Source organism: Carcharhinus amblyrhynchos, chromosome 2 (genome assembly GCF_965287045.1).
Source record: "Carcharhinus amblyrhynchos chromosome 2, sCarAmb.v2.hapA, whole genome shotgun sequence".
NCBI lineage: Eukaryota > Metazoa > Chordata > Chondrichthyes > Carcharhiniformes > Carcharhinidae > Carcharhinus > Carcharhinus amblyrhynchos.
Genome location: NC_137325.1, coordinates 87,572,929 through 87,590,632, shown reverse-complemented (window position 1 = coordinate 87,590,632; position 17,704 = coordinate 87,572,929). Strand labels below are relative to the sequence as shown.

Genomic DNA, 17,704 nt, shown 5'->3' with positions numbered 1-17,704 from the left:
GGACCCATAGAAAATCCCTTCTCCCAGCAGTCTCACACAGAGGTGGGAACAAGAATCAAGATTAATCCCATCTCTTGCCTCCCACCTCCAACAAGAGACCCTAGAATTATTAAGACTTAACATTTTGGAAACTAAAATCGTTAGGCATAGGAGTTTCAGAACAGAATGTAATTTTTGTTTGAGACAAAAGCAAGTCAATGAAGAAGTGTATTCTGCATCAAAGTAGTAGGTTAACAGCAGAAAAGTTATACATTTTAATTAATTAGCGGATAGAGGAGATGGACCTGAGAAAGGAAATATCCATGATGATTTTACAACAAAGTATATTAGTGTTGTGATGTCCTTCAACTGGGGCTGGTTCTATAATCTCCTCTGATCCTCCTGGCTTCTAAAAGACTTCTTAAGAGATCTCATTCTGAAGTACCATGTGGATGCCTCTCTGAATTGCAATTATGTACAGACTGTGAAGACCAAAATGATATAGGGAACATTTGGCTGGATTGAACAAGGACTTCCTCAGAGGTGTCAAGGTCTTAAATGAGCTAATTCAGTATTCCCATAGGTGCATTTAAAAATGGATCTGGTGGAGGCCCATATCTTACTAGATCTATGCCCTGCTGCGGTGTTTAGTGGCTACAGGGCAACCAGAAACCAAGTTACTTGAAGACAACAGGGATGGATTTACACCATCCAGACTGAATTGAGCAATATACTATAGACATGGACTACTTGTGGTGAAGCTCATGCCTGTGAAATTCGGTTGATTGTATGCTGCTCTTAGCTGGGGATCAGGCTACATGCTACCAGGCAATTGAAATTCTTCGTGAGGAAGAGAGTTTGAAGGACTTTCTGACTGTGATTAATAAACTTTTGAATTTCTGAGCTTAGAGGTTAAGTGGCTAAAATGCAAATTGTTTGATAGTGGAGCAAAATAATTCAAGAGAACATAATCTTGGAGCATTGCAGTGCTGAAGTAGGTTGCAAATTTAATAGGTGCAGAGGAAGATCAAACCTCCTGTATCTTTAAATAGATTATTATAGCATTAAAAATTAGATACTGACAATGAATCCTTACCTTTCATTGTCATTTGCTGGCTGTAGTGATTCAGATTTTGGACCCAGTATCCTTCTCCTACTTTTCTGTCAAACTGTTTGTGACAATCGCATAGACTTATCCAATACACACCCGTAAATGGGAAATACCACGGCCGCCGAGTTCCATATTTACCTAAAATATGAATGTTAATGTTGAAAAAATGGCACCAGTAACTCAGAGGTCACAGTTAAAGTCCATAAATGCATTCACTGACAATCCCTTAAATTGCATCATACTCATTTTAAAAAAGTCTGAAATGCTTTTCATAGTGAGGGGAGAGAAAAAAGAACACAAATGCAAGTGATCATTATTTTTATTCAAAAAATGATTGGTTGGTAAGCATTTAGGTCTTTCCGGCATTCGGAACTGAGGTGACGATTGGTGAGTGACAGGCAAGTTATATTTTAGCGTACTGTAGCAAACACTTTATATAAAGTTTCAGGTATACAGGTGCAGCTTGACCAGGTGGAATATGCATCTGCAGGATGTGGGAGCTCCTGCAGGCGCAAAAGGCCCTCAAGGACTACATCTGCTGGAAGTGTCACCAGCTGCAGAAACTTGAGCTCCTGGATGAGGAACCTGAGCAATCGTTCGTGATACATCCGCCAGTCTGAGGATTACGTGGATAGCATGTTTAGACAAGTGGTCATGCCATAATGAAGAAGTACTCAGGCAGAGAGGGAATAGGTGACTGCCAGAGAATCTAAAAAATGAACAGGCAGGTAGTGCAGGAGTCTGCTGAGGTTATCTCACTCTTTAACATTATACCATTTTGGATACAGGTAGACGAGAGGACTGTAATAAGAACCAAGATCATGATAACACAGGTGACTCAGTTGCACAGGAAGGGAGGAGCAAGAATGGAAGGGCTATAGCAGAAAGAGATTCCATAGTCTAGGGAGCAGATAGGTGGTTCTGCAACCATAGGTGTGACAGCATAAACAGTGAGAAACTGTTCCCACTCAAGACAGCATCCAAAACTAGAGGGTACAGTTTCAAATCAATTGAAAAAAAGGAGTAAAAGTGAGATCAGGAAAACTATTTTCACCCAGAAGTTGGTTGGAGTATGAAGCAAACTTCCTGAGAGGGAGGTGAGGCAAGATTGATTGAGCTATTCAAAATGGAATTGGATTGCTGTCTGAAAAGGGGGAATGTGCAATGTTACAGGGTTAAGGCAGGGAAAACAGGACTAAATGGAATGCTTTTTCAGAGAGCCAGTGCAGAATCAATGGGCCAAATGGCCTCCTTCTGCACTGTTAAAGATTATGTAATTTTGTGATATGCAATTGATGGTAATGTTTGTTTTAATGTCTCATATAAAGTAATTGAACTGAATTTTATGATGATGTCTCAGAATGCTAAAAAATGTAAAAGTATATACATGTATTTTCAAAAAGGTTTTGTCAGAGAAATGTGCTGCAAAGCCTGAGACACAATTGTAATGAGAATATAGCTGTAATGAGCGATGGTGATGGAAATCAAAGCAAAAAGCTCTTCCTGAACTAGAGAGTCTATGGGTAGTTATGTGATCATGGAAATATGCTGGGGTTTTTTGATTTTCAAATTATAGAAACAGCTTATTAAATTTGGGACCATGTCAAACAAAGAGGAGGAATGCAAATGAATACAAAAAGGTAGCAGATGAAGTTCAAAGCAGACAAATCTGAAACAGTTTATTTTAGAGAAAATTATGAGTACTGTTTAAGAGAAAACAATGAATGTTTAACATAATAGGAATAGGAATCTACAACAATAAAAAATGATTAAATTCATAGAAGACATCAGTTGGGATATAGTCTGAGTACTCCATACAGTCGTGGGCATGGCAATCTAGGAAATATATTACTTCCATGGAAAGGTTGAGTATCTATTTAATTAAAATACTATCAGGACCCAAAGGGCATATGGTTTTGAAGAAATGCTTGAAATATGTTTTTTATTAGAACAGAGAAGGACGGATAGAAAGGCTCTAACAGATGAGTCCAAATTATGTAAACTTTTCAGAAGGTGATCAAGCACATCCCAAGTTTACCAAGGAAAGATAGATTCAGAATTATTTTCATAAATGTAATGAAGAAAGTTAAAACAAAACATATTTTAACACACAATGGGCCTGACTTTACCATCAAATTGTGCCAACTTTCAGGTGCGAAAACTTGGTAAAATTGAGTGTGAAGCGAGTGGTGTGATCTGTGCCCACCTCTGGGCCGGTTCCCTCTTTCCCAAGGCCCGAAAATTGCTGCAATCAGGCCCATACCCGGAACAGGTGCAATGGCCATTAACATACATTTGCGTGCATTTAAATTGGCTTAATGAGCTGTACACCCAACCTTACCAGCACTTCCCCCTTTACCACCACATTCACCTATCCAGAATCGGCGCGAAACAGACATGTTTCACAAAAGACCGATTTGGGCCCTCCAGGTAGAGGTAAGTGCCAAGCCTCTGACGGTTCTCTGCTTGAGATGGGTGGGTGAGGGGAACGACAGTGGGGGGGTGGTGGAGCAGGTCTGCTACCACTCTGCCTGAGATCAGTGAGGGGGATGGGGGGGGATCCACTGCCACTCTGCCCTAAGATCAGTAAGGGAGAAGGTAGGGGTTCGCTGGCACTCTGCCTGAAATCACTGAGAGGGAAGGGGGGTCTGCTGCCACTCTGCCTGAGATCAGTGAGGAGGAAGGGGAGGATCCACTGCCACTCTGCCTGAGATCGCTGGGGGGTGAAAGGGGGAGGGGCTCACGATTGGTCTGGGTGGCAAGGGAGTGGGGAGATAAAGGGGTCAGTAATGTTGTGAGGGTGGGGCAATGCCTGTGGGGGCCAGAGGGAGGCATTATCCTGCCTGGGAACAATGTGGCAAGGGAGCCACATTCTATCATTTTTTTTTCTGTGTGTGCACAGTTGGAGGCACTGATTGGGACTGCAGGATTTCGGGTGTGTTAAGCCCCACCTACAGGCTTCTGCAGCACAATTTGGAATCACTGATATTTTTTCAGGCAGAGTGCATATAGGAGTGCTTGAGAACGGGTCTAAAAAGTCGGATCTGAAACATTCCCAGTTTCAAGTCCACCTAGCACTTAGAATCAAAATAGTAAAATAGGGCCAAATGTGTAATCTTTCAATTGTAGAATAGTTTACAAGTGGTTATTGGGGCAGAATATGGAACCATTTTATTGTGAATTTTAAATTTCACTGCTTGGGAGCACATCCCAAGAATGTGGGAATGGAAGTCAGCAAGCCCTATAGATAGGATTTTCTATCCATCAAGTTTGATGAACAGAGTGTTTTGCAGAGTTCACTGTTCTCTGTACACAATTCTTAATCTGTGCTCTACATTTATCGTGTGACTTCATTAAACTTCTCTTAAAATGCCATTCTAATCGGACCCATATAACTATTTGAAAAAGTATAGGGAAAGATAGAGGAATGGGAATGCTAGAAACAAACCTACATGTGAAACTGACAATAGCACATATATGGCAGACCCAATGGTCTCCATCTGTCCCAAAATTTCTATAATTCTCTTATGCATTTTGTACTGTGTCACAAAACAGATTTGACACTTACTCGTACTTCTTCAATAAAAGTCACTACATAGTTTTACAGATATATCTTATTAAAGGTAAACAACTTAGAGGCATGAATTTTAAATAACTGAAGTCCAGATTATCTTAACAGATAACACAGGAGCTCTTGTCTTCTTCTATAATTGTGTTGCATATATCTAAAATAAATTTGTTCTCCTAATTGTACAGTGGAAACTATCACAATTTTAAAATGATGGATAATTACAGAGAAGAACAATTATTTGTGGACAAAATAATTGATTCTCATACCAGGGAAGACATTATGTAGATACCAGCCAAGTATGAGGTATATCATTGAATCAATGACCATCATCCAGCAAATCCAAGCAAAAGATATATTGTCCCCATCCCCAGGGGCGTCATACATGTTATTCCATTGGATTCCTAAAAAGACAAAACAATCCAAGTGAAATAAAACAAGATGCAAACACCACAGTTCCTGGAATAGGTGTAATTATAGAGAAGCACGAGAATTCTGAGTTCAGTAATACACACAAGTTCAAAATATGAAACTACTCAACATAAATCCAGATTTACTTGTTTCAAATCACTTATACTAACCAACCACTTTTGAGTTCTGACTCAGCAACAGCCTCACAATTTCTTCATTGTATTGGGAAAAATGATCAGTAAAAAAGGAAATGCTGTTTTACACATCATAATTCATATACTTTTCTGACTATCAAAATAACTGAAATGCAGCATTACTACATTTAGAAATCAAACGGTTGCAGTTGATTGGAATAAAAGTTAGCATGTGTTTGTTCATTTCCAATTATTATTTAAACTATAAGTGATAATACTATTGTGAGAGAAACTTGCTGGATGCAAGGTCCAATCACATTTTGCCTTAAACATACAATAATAAATAATGCAAGAATTACAAAATGTTATGAACCATTAATACAGTGGAAAAGTTCAGGCTTCGAATTATTCGAAAGATAGAGGAATGAAAGATAGAGGAATTCAGGATTCCCAAGTTATGACATTCTCCTATGTTATATGAGTGAATGAGGAAATATGGAACGATTGGATCTTAACATAGCTTGGACAAATTAACATTGCCTTTTAATAAACATTTTTTTTTAATTTTGAGACCACATTGTAAATCTAAGAGGAAAGCCAAGAGTCCAGCTAAAAATAATACTCTCTGACACTGCTCTACTAACTGATTATATTGTTACGAAAACTATCCACTAGTTTGTGCTAAAATAGCATTGATCACATTGGATAAACCACCACCAGTGACTTCTTTCATATTATTTATATAGAGTTACACTTTTCATTTTGAGATGTTTTAAGTATGCCAGGATATCTTAATTTTTTTCTCCAGGTTACATAGATTTACATTCAATTAATTCTTATGCATAAATACATGCAGCTTTCCCAAATTAATTTCTATATTGCTGCAATACATTCTTTCAGACTTGTTTTTTTAACGAAAGATGGAAATTCACATGGCAAATTTATGGAGATGTTACGTTTTTCCATTCATTAAGATGGAAAATTATGAAGACTGCAAAATTGGCCAAAATGCTGACATTCAGATTTGTTGTGAGTTCTGTTCTTGGGGCTTGTAATATTTCTTTCATGTCTTTTTTTATTCAAAATACAGATGCTAATCATCTTAAAATATAATGAAGTGTGTGCGTCAAAGTGTTAGCAAGCAGCCTATCTTATATTTTTGCGTTAATAGATTTGTGCTGATCATTCAAAACTCCATCTGTTTTTGTCAGCAATAATTCATGTTCATGTAGAATTCCCCATGCAGAAGAAACTAGCCAACATTCTCTGACCTGATACGCCCACCACCGCTGCCAGCAAAGAATGGAAAACTTGGCACTCAGCCAAATCTCTGTTCATTTCAGTGGGACTGGAGGATCCCAGCCGCAGGCGAGGTTGGAGAATTCCGGCCAATATTTGCATAACTAGGCAAACATATTAACATGTAGCAGAAAATAAAAGAACTCTTGGGAGGCTATGGTCCCCAAAGGGAAGGGTGTTTTTGGAAGTGGTGGATGAGGGTAACTTGGCAGCATAGACAGAATTGCAGAGGCCAGAGGAAAAGTCCAAAACCTGCTAATAGTGATTGAAAGGATGAAAAACCATCCAGTGACAACAAGTATCAATCCGCAAAACCATTGTTCGATAAGATCAAGTGACTAGCTTCAACATGAATATTTGTGTTGCTAAATTGCTTCACAATGATTTCAGTTTAATAAACATTAATCCCTTATATTCCTTAAGGTCTTCATTTGCATCAAATATTTAGCAGGTCGTTGCAGTTACTTTTTTGTGCCAAAAATTTTCAAATTACAATATCCCAAAACCATAAAACTTGAAGTTTATCATTTTATATATTCCATGGCTTTTATTGTCAGAATTTCAGGTTTTAAGAGTTTCTTACCTGTTCCATCTCCCTCAAAAAGAGTGATAATATATGCTCCCTGGCTAAATGCAGTCGGACACAGGAGGCACTAGAGAGAATATAGATTTTAACAACAATAAGTAAGAGTTTAAAATGTTAAAATGATAAATTCATTTACACATTGGAGGGAGAATATCTGTACGTTTCTCAAGATACTAAAACCCACACTGTGCTGAACATGGACAGAATACTGATGGAATTATGTAGGAATTGCAACATAGAAACAGACCACTTGGCCTCATCTGCTGATGCTGCTTCCATTTAACTACTCAGTCCTATACTCCACTGACAGCCCATTTAACATTAATACAGTTTCCTATTCAATCCTTATGGTAGTAAAATACAGTGTCTCAAAACCCACTGTGCAAAATGTTTTTAGCTGCTCCCAGTCTTGTTGCTGTAAATTAACCATTCCATTTCCTATTTCATTCCCATACATCAGCACTTTAATAAAGCCCTTCTTGAGGATTGCTGAAAAAAGAGACATGTCATTACTTTTCATCTTGCGCTAACCAGGACACTTTGCAACAATGCCATAAGGGAAAACAATAATGCCTTCTGTATGTGAAGAGAATGCTGATTAGTTGCAAAGTGGGTTCTGATTGGGAGAGAAGTTGCCATGGAGAATTCACCAGTTGACAATGACTAACAGTTAACTGCCAAGCAATGTTTGAAATTTAAATCAGGCTGTAGACCCTGATTCACCATAGCATTGCCCTTGGGAATGAATCAATGAATGGCTGTCACTTAACCAAAATAGGGACATATGGGATGCAAGACTGGGCGGAGAAGCGGCAGATGGCCTTCAATGCGGATAAATGTGTAGTGGTCCATTTTGGCAGGTCCAATGGGATGAAGGAGTACAATATCAAGGGTGGGACTCTTAGCAGTGCAGAGGACCAGAAGGACCTTGGGGTCCGGGTCCATAGGACTCTTAAATCGGCCTTGCAGGTGGAGGATGTGGTCAAGAAGGTGTATGGTGTACTAGCCTTCATTGATCGAGGGATTGAGTTTAGGAGTTGGAAGGTAATGCTGCAACTTTATAAGACCCTTGTCAGACCCCACTTGGAGTACTGTGTGCAATTCTGGTTGCCTCACAACAAGAAGGATGTGGACACTATTGAGAGGATGCAGAGGAGATTTACAAGGATGTTGCCTGGATTGGGTGGCATGCCTTATGAGGATAGCTTGACGGAGTTATGTCTTTTCTCCCTGGAGAGACAAAAGTTGAGAGGCGACCTGATAGAGGTTTATAAGATGTTGAGAGGTATAGATAGGGTGGATTCTCAGAGGCTATTTCCCAGGGCCGAAATGGTCACTATGAGAGGAGACAGGTTTAATTTGCTGGGGAGTAGGTACAGAGGAGATGTCAGGGTTAAGTAGAGGCAAACTCGTTTGGGTCTTTTAAGAGACTTCTGGATGAGTATATGGGATTTAATGGGATTGAGAGTTATAGATAGGCCTGGTAGGTAGGGATATGATCAGTGCAACTTGTGGGCCGAAGGGCCTGTTTGTGCTGTAGTGTTCTATGTTCTATGTGTGTACATGTTATTTATGTCTGCAAAGTACATGGCCCAGTTCTGAATATACGTAGCCTCCAGAACTCGCAAATTCACCACACTGTGAACACAACAATCTTAAATTGGACATCAGTGTAATTCTTAGTACACAGAGGATTATTTAGCAAATGTTGTCCAATCGTGGAATCACATCTGATGTTCAACACTGTGTTTTGAGCTCTGTACACACAAGCTAGTTTGGTATAGGCTGCACCTTGTCCATTGCAAACTGCAGCCAGGATATACTGTTTGATATGATCAACCAGTCTTTGGGACATATGGCTTACACACCTAGCATCACCCTCACATTCAAATTCATAAACACATTACTCATTTATGCAATAGGCAGAATGACTTTTTAGATTGACAGCAGCATCCTGTTGGTGGTGTCCTGTTAGTGACAAATATCATGTATGTCACTATTGCATGGTAGCAGCACAAAACAGCCAACTTCACCTGTTGCTCCAATCTTTGAGCTACCTTGCCTTCTAGGGTAATCTGAGATATAGTGGGCACTTTTCAATGTCAAAGGTGATGGCTTAGGCTCCATGAGTTTGCATAATATATCTGATCAAGGTGGCCATCGTCCCGCAGCAGGCCCTATTTCAGCATCAAGTTGGCATGGTGAGTTAATGGCTTAGGCCGTATTTACATGTTTGCCAATAAGACCAATCATATAGCGTGTGAAATTGTAAGAATCCCAACATAAGTATTGACCACTGTATGTAGACCCTGGTAGAGAATCTCCTAGCAGATTTCTCAACTAGTTACATCAAGAAGGGGAGTTAATCTGACTGCTCCGTTTCAAAGGTGAATTGAGTGCAGGGTGCAGCCCATTAAGACATACAAGAAAGTTATTACATGCAGCTGCAGATCAAAACATAGCCAAAATATCATCCATATCTCAGAAATATGCAAGGGGTAGGAGGTTAGGCGTCATTCTATCAAAGACACATCCCTCATGGAACCCAACAAAAATGCTTGTGAGAGCTGAGCCTAGAGAAATCTTATGGCAACACCATCTATGTGGGCATTCACATGGTTTTTAAAGCTGAATTCAACTGCATGAGTTGCTAAGTTCATCAATTCAATGAATATTGATTCATGCAATGGTGGCAGGTCTAGATCACCATGGTAAGGTGTTGCAGTGTAACTATCTATGGCTTCCTTAAGTGGAACATTGGCAAATCAGCTAGCAAAGCCAAATGAGCGCATGGACACAGTAATGCCATCAATATGCAATTCCTGCATTGTCTTTGTAAATATGAAGGAATGCTTCACAGCATATGTGGAAATCGTTTTCCAAAACCTGTTCCTTTATAAGGTTGAGATGCCTGCATGACACATTCACAAGCCTCACAAGTACATCTATGCATGGTCCTGTGACATATTTACGATCTAATGACACTTTTAGATATCATCTGAATGGGATATCTGCCATGGCCATCCCATTCAATTAGAAGTGCAAAAGAGGGAAATCCCACAACAGAACACTGTAAATTTATCTTTGTGGGATCAGGGGAAGCGAGGGTACTTTTATAGAATTCCTACAGCGCAGAAGGAGGCCAATTCATCCATCGAGCCTGCACCAACCACAATCTCACCCAGGCTCGATTCCTGTAATCCCCCATATTTAACTGCTAATCTGCTTGACACTAGGGTCAATATAGTATGGCCAATCAACCTAACCTGCACATCTTTCCACTGTGGGAAGAAACCAGAGCACCCGGAGGAAACCCACGTAGACACGAGGAGAATGAGCAAACTCCACACAGACAGTGACCCACGGCCAGAATTGAACCTGGGTCCCTGGCGCTGTGAGGCAACAATGCTAAACATTGTGTCACTATGCCATTCCAGATTCCCCTCCTGCCTGCCCATCAGCAAGATCACACAAAAAAATCTCTTGCTCTTACATCTATTCCCCTTCATTCTCGACTCTTCAAATATTGGAAACAAATTACTTCCATCTATCCTGTCCCATCCTTTAATGATTTTTAACTCTTCTGACACATTGTCCCATGATCTGCATACATTTTGGTATTTTTTCTCACGTCTTTCTTTGTACTTCTAATTTTGTGAGAAGTAGCACAGAGAGACATTTTCCCTCAATGACATTAATTTTGTTTCAGTCACATGAGAATAGCTGCAGGAATGGACCAACGAAACATGGGACTGGAGAATAAGCTACTTACAATTAGAATCTGGCTGGAGAAGCTGATTTGGTTCTGTACAGCCACAAGGACCATATAGGGAAAGAAGGCAATTATGTAGAGCAGGCAGGCACTGAGAGCTGCCGTATTAGCATGGTTGAAAAAGGTAGCAATCAGATAGCTCATTGAAATAACAGAAACTCCAAAATCCAACAGATAGAGGAACACGATGAATCCATTACTGCCTGGAAGAATTTGGCTGGCTTTCAAGATAATGGTGATGAAGGCACTGCTCAGAATCAGAACAATGATGGTGTCCAGAAACCAGACCAGGAAATGAACGATTGGCTTCACTCCCAGCATCTTGGTGTACTGTAGAACAGAAAATGCACTGTTAGACAGCTCTAAACATTTGGTTATCTCTAAACTAGCTCATACAACAATGGCAAAAGTTGCCCAAATTTCAACCCAACATTTGTTAAGAATGAATATTGCTGAAAAAAAATAGACTTTTTTGTTGATGCTTTTTGTCTTGCAGTCATCAAGACACTTCGCAAGAAAACCAAATGTATTATTTTTGACAAAAGAAGTCTCCTTTTTTAGCAATACTCAAGAAGGAATTAGAGAAATATAGCCTGGGATTAAAAGGGGAGGGAATGATGCTGCACATCTGTTGGAAACTCAAGGATGGACCTGCCACTACCAGCCCTGGGAGACATGGTATCATTTTGTGTGGATCAGCAAATTGATTGCCTGAGGTTGTGGCTTCCATTCCCTCAGGAAAAATGTCCCATCTCCAACAACTGCCAGTTAATCAGAAGGCTGGCAGCTTTGGGAGTAGTAGCCACTGTTGGAACTGCAGCTAGTATCTATTGAGCCAACAATGCAGGCTGGGGAAAGCAAAGTGTGGCTGGCTGGCCAAGGTTATTCAGGCATGCCTGACAAAGTTGGGAGAGGCAGTGACTGACAGGTCAGTGGAGATCATCACCCAGGGACGGCCCTTTCTGAAGGATGTCCGAACAGAAGGCCTTCCCAACCCACCGTCAGGCCACCAGCTCTACCTAGTAGTCTCACCACATGGCATGGGTATCCTCTGTGCCTGTTAAAATACCAGCAGTGGAGAGAAGAGGGCCTTAAGCCTCATTACTTGGCACAGATTCTGGCCATACGCTGGGTTGACAATAAGTGTGTGACAAATTTCCCATTTCCTGTTCCAGGGAGACCACAAGTACAAAGGGGTATTTGACAAAATATGTGTCGCGGTATAATCACTGTCCAGAACTAAAGTTCCTGCACCATAGTTGTCAAGTCAATAGACAATCAATGTCACTTGATGGAACATGTCTGTTTATATGACTAGTGTTAACCCATTTGTTCAGTGTTGGTACCAGTTCGGTGGTGACCTGAGAAGAGCTACCAGAAACAGTACCTGTAAAGTCCTGACCATTAATGGAGTCAGATAACCAGTATAATAGTTACATCCTATATATTGGAGGCAAGGTCCCATAAACTAGGTGCTAAAGATCAATATCAAGGTTAGGATAGAACATGACCAGCTTTGATTTGAAGGTGGTCATGGGTTCATCCTTGTTTAAGCAGTCTATTTCAGATCATTGATGATTCAGTGGGGTCCCCTGTTACCTGTATCAAAACCATACAGTACAGTAATGATCAAGTGACATGACAGAGCTCTGCTGCCTGTGCATAAATGCATGCTGCCTACTGGCTTTTATCCTAAAACCCAAGCCCCAAATCATACCATGATTCTGACAGTTCTGATTTAAGAAAGATGCAAATAATTATTAAACACCATGGACTTTCAGCCTTCGTTTACACTAGCACCTGACTAAAAAATAATGCAGCTTTAAAATATTTTTTAAAATAAATTGCTTAGTAAATCTGGCCATTTCATGTACTCTTTAAATTGCATTAAGTATCTGAAATGTAAATGGGGAGAAATTTAGTTATTTCCAAGAATGCCATGAAATCTGCAGCACGTTCAAAGCATGGACCCAAGACTGGGATTCTTTCCAATTTGGGGATCAGTATAATTTCGCAAACACTGGCAAACCGCCAGTAGTTAGATGTTGTGACACAGTTTGCCAGTTTGGGTCTTTCCAAAATCCCAGGCCATGTTCTGCTCAGTTCTGTCCAGTCTGGCATCCTGAAACAGGTATTTGTCTCCTGAATTGGCACATGTGACGGGCCTAATGTCTGTTTTAAGGAGGGCACCCCGAGCATACTTATGGTTTGGGTGGGGGTGTGGGGAGAATCGTGCAGTCAAAATTGTGCCCAGTATTTGTCCTCCTAACATTCATTTTGTTTCAATATTGGCAAGTATAAAAGTAACCAATTTCCACCTGACCTCTGTCTGTGTGACACAGTGGACTAGGTCACTGAGCACCTAAATCCAATCCATTTGTTTTAATGAAAGCCTCCATCCATGTTTTAGATTCCTTTTATTCCAATGGCAACATTTTGCACTGAAACCACAGGTGAATTCACCACATTCGAGGTAACATGTAGAATTAGGAGCTCCTCGTGTCTTTACTTACCTCTTCCAGTCGAAGTTCTTTCTCAAATACAAGTTTGCGCACCATGGCAGCCACAGAAATAAGCCATGCCAACATCATTAATAATGGAAAAAAGAAGCCAGTGTTGTTGAGAAACCTGTCAGGAAGAGTTGTATTAACACAATTAATTTATCCAATAAGTTAAACAGAATGCCACAATTTGTCCCAAGACAAGGCAAACATTTTGGAATTTAAATTTCATTACATAAATAAAAGAAAAAATAAATTGCACTTTTGCTTCAGTAAATCTGAAAAGCACTGAAATGTTTTATATGTAATGCAATAATTGGGTGCAGCCACCAGAAAATGACAAGGAGACATACTTGATAACTTTGAACCTCATGCTAAACTGTGGTTACTTTTCATTTTTGTAAATTAACAGGTAACGAAAGTACAATACTTTTCATTTCTTGCATATGGTAGGAAAATCAAATATTCTTGGTCAGGTATATCGCGGTTCATTGTAGGGTAAAGCTCCTTCTATTCCAGCCAAATAAATCAGTATGCTCAACTTTTGGAACTATTCATTTTTGATAAGACATGTTAGCCATGGAAACAGACCTCGGCATTTCAGGTAGTCAGTGTGAAAATGGAGCACTCCCGAGTGAGCTGCAGTTTATTTAGATGCAAAATGAAGCTTCCTCTACTCTGTCCCAACATTAATCTCAGAAGAGCAGCAGCCCGGGCAGCAGCGATGAAACTGATCATGCTGTGGTCTCTCTGAGTACCAGTCTATGCCTCTTAGGAGCAGGCTTCGAGTGTCCCTACTCATTTTATATTGAATTGTTACATCAAGCAGACAGAGGACTTTCATTAAAACAAATGGATTGGATTTAGATGCTCAGTGACCTAGTCCACTGTGTCACAAAGACAAAGATCAGATCAGGCTCTGGATGACATCCTTTTGCAAGAATATACAAAGATTGATTTTATGAAACTACCTTCTCAATGACAATTCATGTGCACCAAAGCACAAAAATGAAAAACTCTGGTATGTGTTTCATGATTTTACAGAGGATGCCGATGGTTCCCTGCATGGGTTTTAAGTTCCCCATTGACAGTGAGTCTTCAGACTATCAGCCCAATTGCTAAAAGCAATTAGAGGCACAATTCATCTCAGATTGGTTCGTCTTTCATGGAACCCTGTGCAATTAGTTTATTTTCCACATTCCGTTTTTTGCAATCTTTCCTCAGTGTATTATTTGTTCACACATTAAAAAGGTGCTGTTTTTTAATAACTTAAGTAATTGCTTGCAAGCTCCTGAGCATCAATGTCAAACATTCCTGCCTCTTCTTTCTTCTTTGTATTTAAAATCCCTTCATTTCCATATGCTTAAAAAAAACCACAACATTTTCATTGTGCCAGAAGGAAAGACTCTAAATATATAGATAAGGTTTTCACATTAATGCTTTTACAACAAAAAATGTTTGAGTTACTTAATCAGTCAAAAGTGCAATAGTGCTGATATTGGAAATGTGAAATAAAACCAAAACGTAAGAGAAATACGGAGCAGCTCTGGCAACATCTGTGGAAAAGGAAATAGAATTTCAGGATTGTGATAAACTGCACAGAAACATTTCTGATGGGAAGTCACATCCTGGAACTCCGAGCTGGATTTTACACTCCCATACTGGCTGGACTGAATGCAGGGTGACCCATTAAAAGTGTGGCCTACTTGCCACCGACCTACCAACCCCCGACCTGCCTCCAATCTTAAGGCGACAGTGGATATGTCAGGTGGCTTGTTTTGTTTCCGGGCCTGTCGACTAATGGTATTTACTGTTATTTTAGCTATGAAGGGAGCGATCCATGCCTAGTGAGTGGCCTGGCAGTTTTAGCTGCACAAGGTGATGTCTGGCAAGGGTGGGGGAGGGGAGCAGCTTCCTTTGGGTGGGTCGCCCCTACCATCAGAGGACCTCTCCCCACCCCCCACCACCTCCACCAAGGTCATACCCTCTATTTTAATGCTTTCCCACATCCAGTCCAGGCATCTCAGCCACAGTGCTCACAATCCTCATCAAGCTCACTAGGACCTGCTAGCCTGGCCCTGGTAATGCCCTGGCCCCACTGAAGATCCACATCCATAAGCTTCTCTTTTTTAGAGTGCAGAAGGAGGCCATTCGGTCCATCGAGTCTGCACCAACCACTATCCTACCCAGACCCTATCTTCACAACCCCATGCATTCACCCTGGCAAGTTCCCCTGACACTAAGGGGCAATTTATCATGGCCAATCCACCTAAGCCACACATCTTTGGACTGTGGGAGGAAACCGGAGCACCTGGAAGAAACCCACGCAAACACAGGGAGAATGTGCGAACTCCACAAAGTGACCCAAACCAGGAATCGAACCTGGGTCCCTGGCGCTGTGAGACAGCAGTGCTGACCACTGCGCCAACATGCTGCCTGTAGTCCCAGCAGTAATCACTGCTAGAACCTGGTATTGCTGGGACTATGGAGCTACTGGCCAATCTGCTTGGCCCTGACCTCTCTAAGGCAAGATTTCCTCCTGAGATAGGAATGAAAGTCTCATTTTAAGTCAATTAACATTGCTCCAAATGTGAAATAGGGCAGGCAGCTTACTGTGGCTGGGCTCTCCATTGACAGTTTAGCTGGGGGGGGTGAGGGGATGGCAGTTGGGGTTGGTGAGGAGTGTTGTCAGGGAACATGGCTCTCTACACCCTCTATTTCCCTCCTGACAGACATTCGAGACGTGATGTGTTTTTCCAGCATTTTCTGTGGTTATTTCAGGCAGCAGCTTTGCTTATTGCATTCATTTATTGTATGTCAAGCAGTAATGAAATTTAAGTGTTAAGGCACTGTGCAGCTGACTTACTGATCACTGATGTGGCAGGGAAATGGCATTGCTTGCACCTGTACTGCAGGGTTCGAGACATATGCATCAACTTGTAATTCAACAAACGCTCGCTCAATCATATCTTGCAGTGGAATAAAGATACGATTGTAATGGAAACTGCCTGTTGGCAAGGTTTGGGGATGAGATTTCCACTTGGGATTTTCCAGTTGATCCGTTGGCATACTGTGGAGAATGTCTGTTCTAATAGTGTAGCTCACTTTTGATGGAAGTGGGGAAGACAATGATCGCTTCTTTTTTGCAGTGTTGTTAGTATCAATGTCGAAGAATATACCTAGGAAAATAGTAAAGCAATTCATCTTTATTAATGTGTTCCTAAGTTACTTTTCATATCAGCTATAGTCATACTTTATACTATTTTATTTAGTTAGAAGACTTATGTCGATAACCATTAATCACAGTTACATGCCACTTGCAGAACTGAGACATCAGAACAGTAAAGCCTTTCACTGTTCAAGTGCACAGTGTATTTTTTAACTACTGCTCTTCTGGTTTCCACTTGAAAAGTGGATGGCCAGCAGTTGAAAACCAAGCAGCACTTTAGCCATCCCTTTGGTGCTGGTGGAGCAAGTTTTGGGCGAACCTAAAAATGAGCAAGGAGCCCACCCAGTGAAAACCTGAAATAGGCAAAGTCTTACTCAAAAATATATAACAATAGCTGGACTCAAGTGTGCAGTTTTCATGTACAAACATGAAGACCTTATTGTAACAGATGGAGAGCAATGGTTGGATGCCACTGAGAACATGTCCATGGGTTTTTTTACATTTAGCATTTGTGGGGCGAGGAGGAATAAGGCTTCTCTGGTCAGTTGCATAACTGTTTGAGTTTCAATCAGATTCATCAAACACTGTCCCCTTCCACCCTCCAGATCTATCCTGCTATTTGGCTCAGTGAAGGAACATTCACGTACCAATATTTCCACAGTGCAATCTGGCAGTCACTTGGATTCAGATATTGCACCAGTGATTTTTCCAATTCTCCCACATTTACATGGCATTAATTAGTGCATTGTTCTCAGTTCACTGATACACACTACTGGATACTAAGATAAAAACTTCAAAACAGTGCAGCCATTAATCTCTCATTAAAAGGCACAAATATTATATAATGGTAATCTATGAAAAATATTTTTCATTCATAATGCACTAAATTTATAGGCCATAGAGGTTGACAAATTATAGGAATGGAAGCAGACTATAACAAGCTGGATTTCAAAGGCTGATCTTTATGTATTCAACCACAACAGTGATAGTATTGATATTACTTTATTGTGGAAAGTAAAAAGTTGACACCAAGCCAAAGGATGAGATATTATGAGGGAACAGTATGTTTAAGATGTAGGTCACACTTTGCTAGACTATCCTGAATTATTCTTTTCAGTATTGGTGGTATATTCATTTTTCAAAATGTTTTTTGGATGCCAAGAAATGCAATGAT

At 40.5% G+C, this 17,704-nt stretch overlaps 1 protein-coding gene across 1 annotated transcript in view; it reads right to left on the bottom strand.

Moving 5' to 3' along the window:
- LOC145356289 (ATP-binding cassette sub-family A member 13-like) overlaps positions 1-17,704 on the bottom strand; it is a 274,002-nt gene that overhangs the window by 91,659 nt on the left and 164,639 nt on the right. Inside the window, exons 30-35 of the mRNA XM_080208858.1 lie at positions 16,228-16,540; positions 13,374-13,488; positions 10,861-11,190; positions 7,086-7,155; positions 4,928-5,062; positions 1,076-1,228 (exon numbers count right to left, since the gene is read on the bottom strand). Of these exons, the coding sequence (XP_080064984.1) occupies positions 1,076-1,228; positions 4,928-5,062; positions 7,086-7,155; positions 10,861-11,190; positions 13,374-13,488; positions 16,228-16,540 (1,116 nt within the window). The remainder of the gene's footprint in view (positions 1-1,075; positions 1,229-4,927; positions 5,063-7,085; positions 7,156-10,860; positions 11,191-13,373; positions 13,489-16,227; positions 16,541-17,704) is intronic.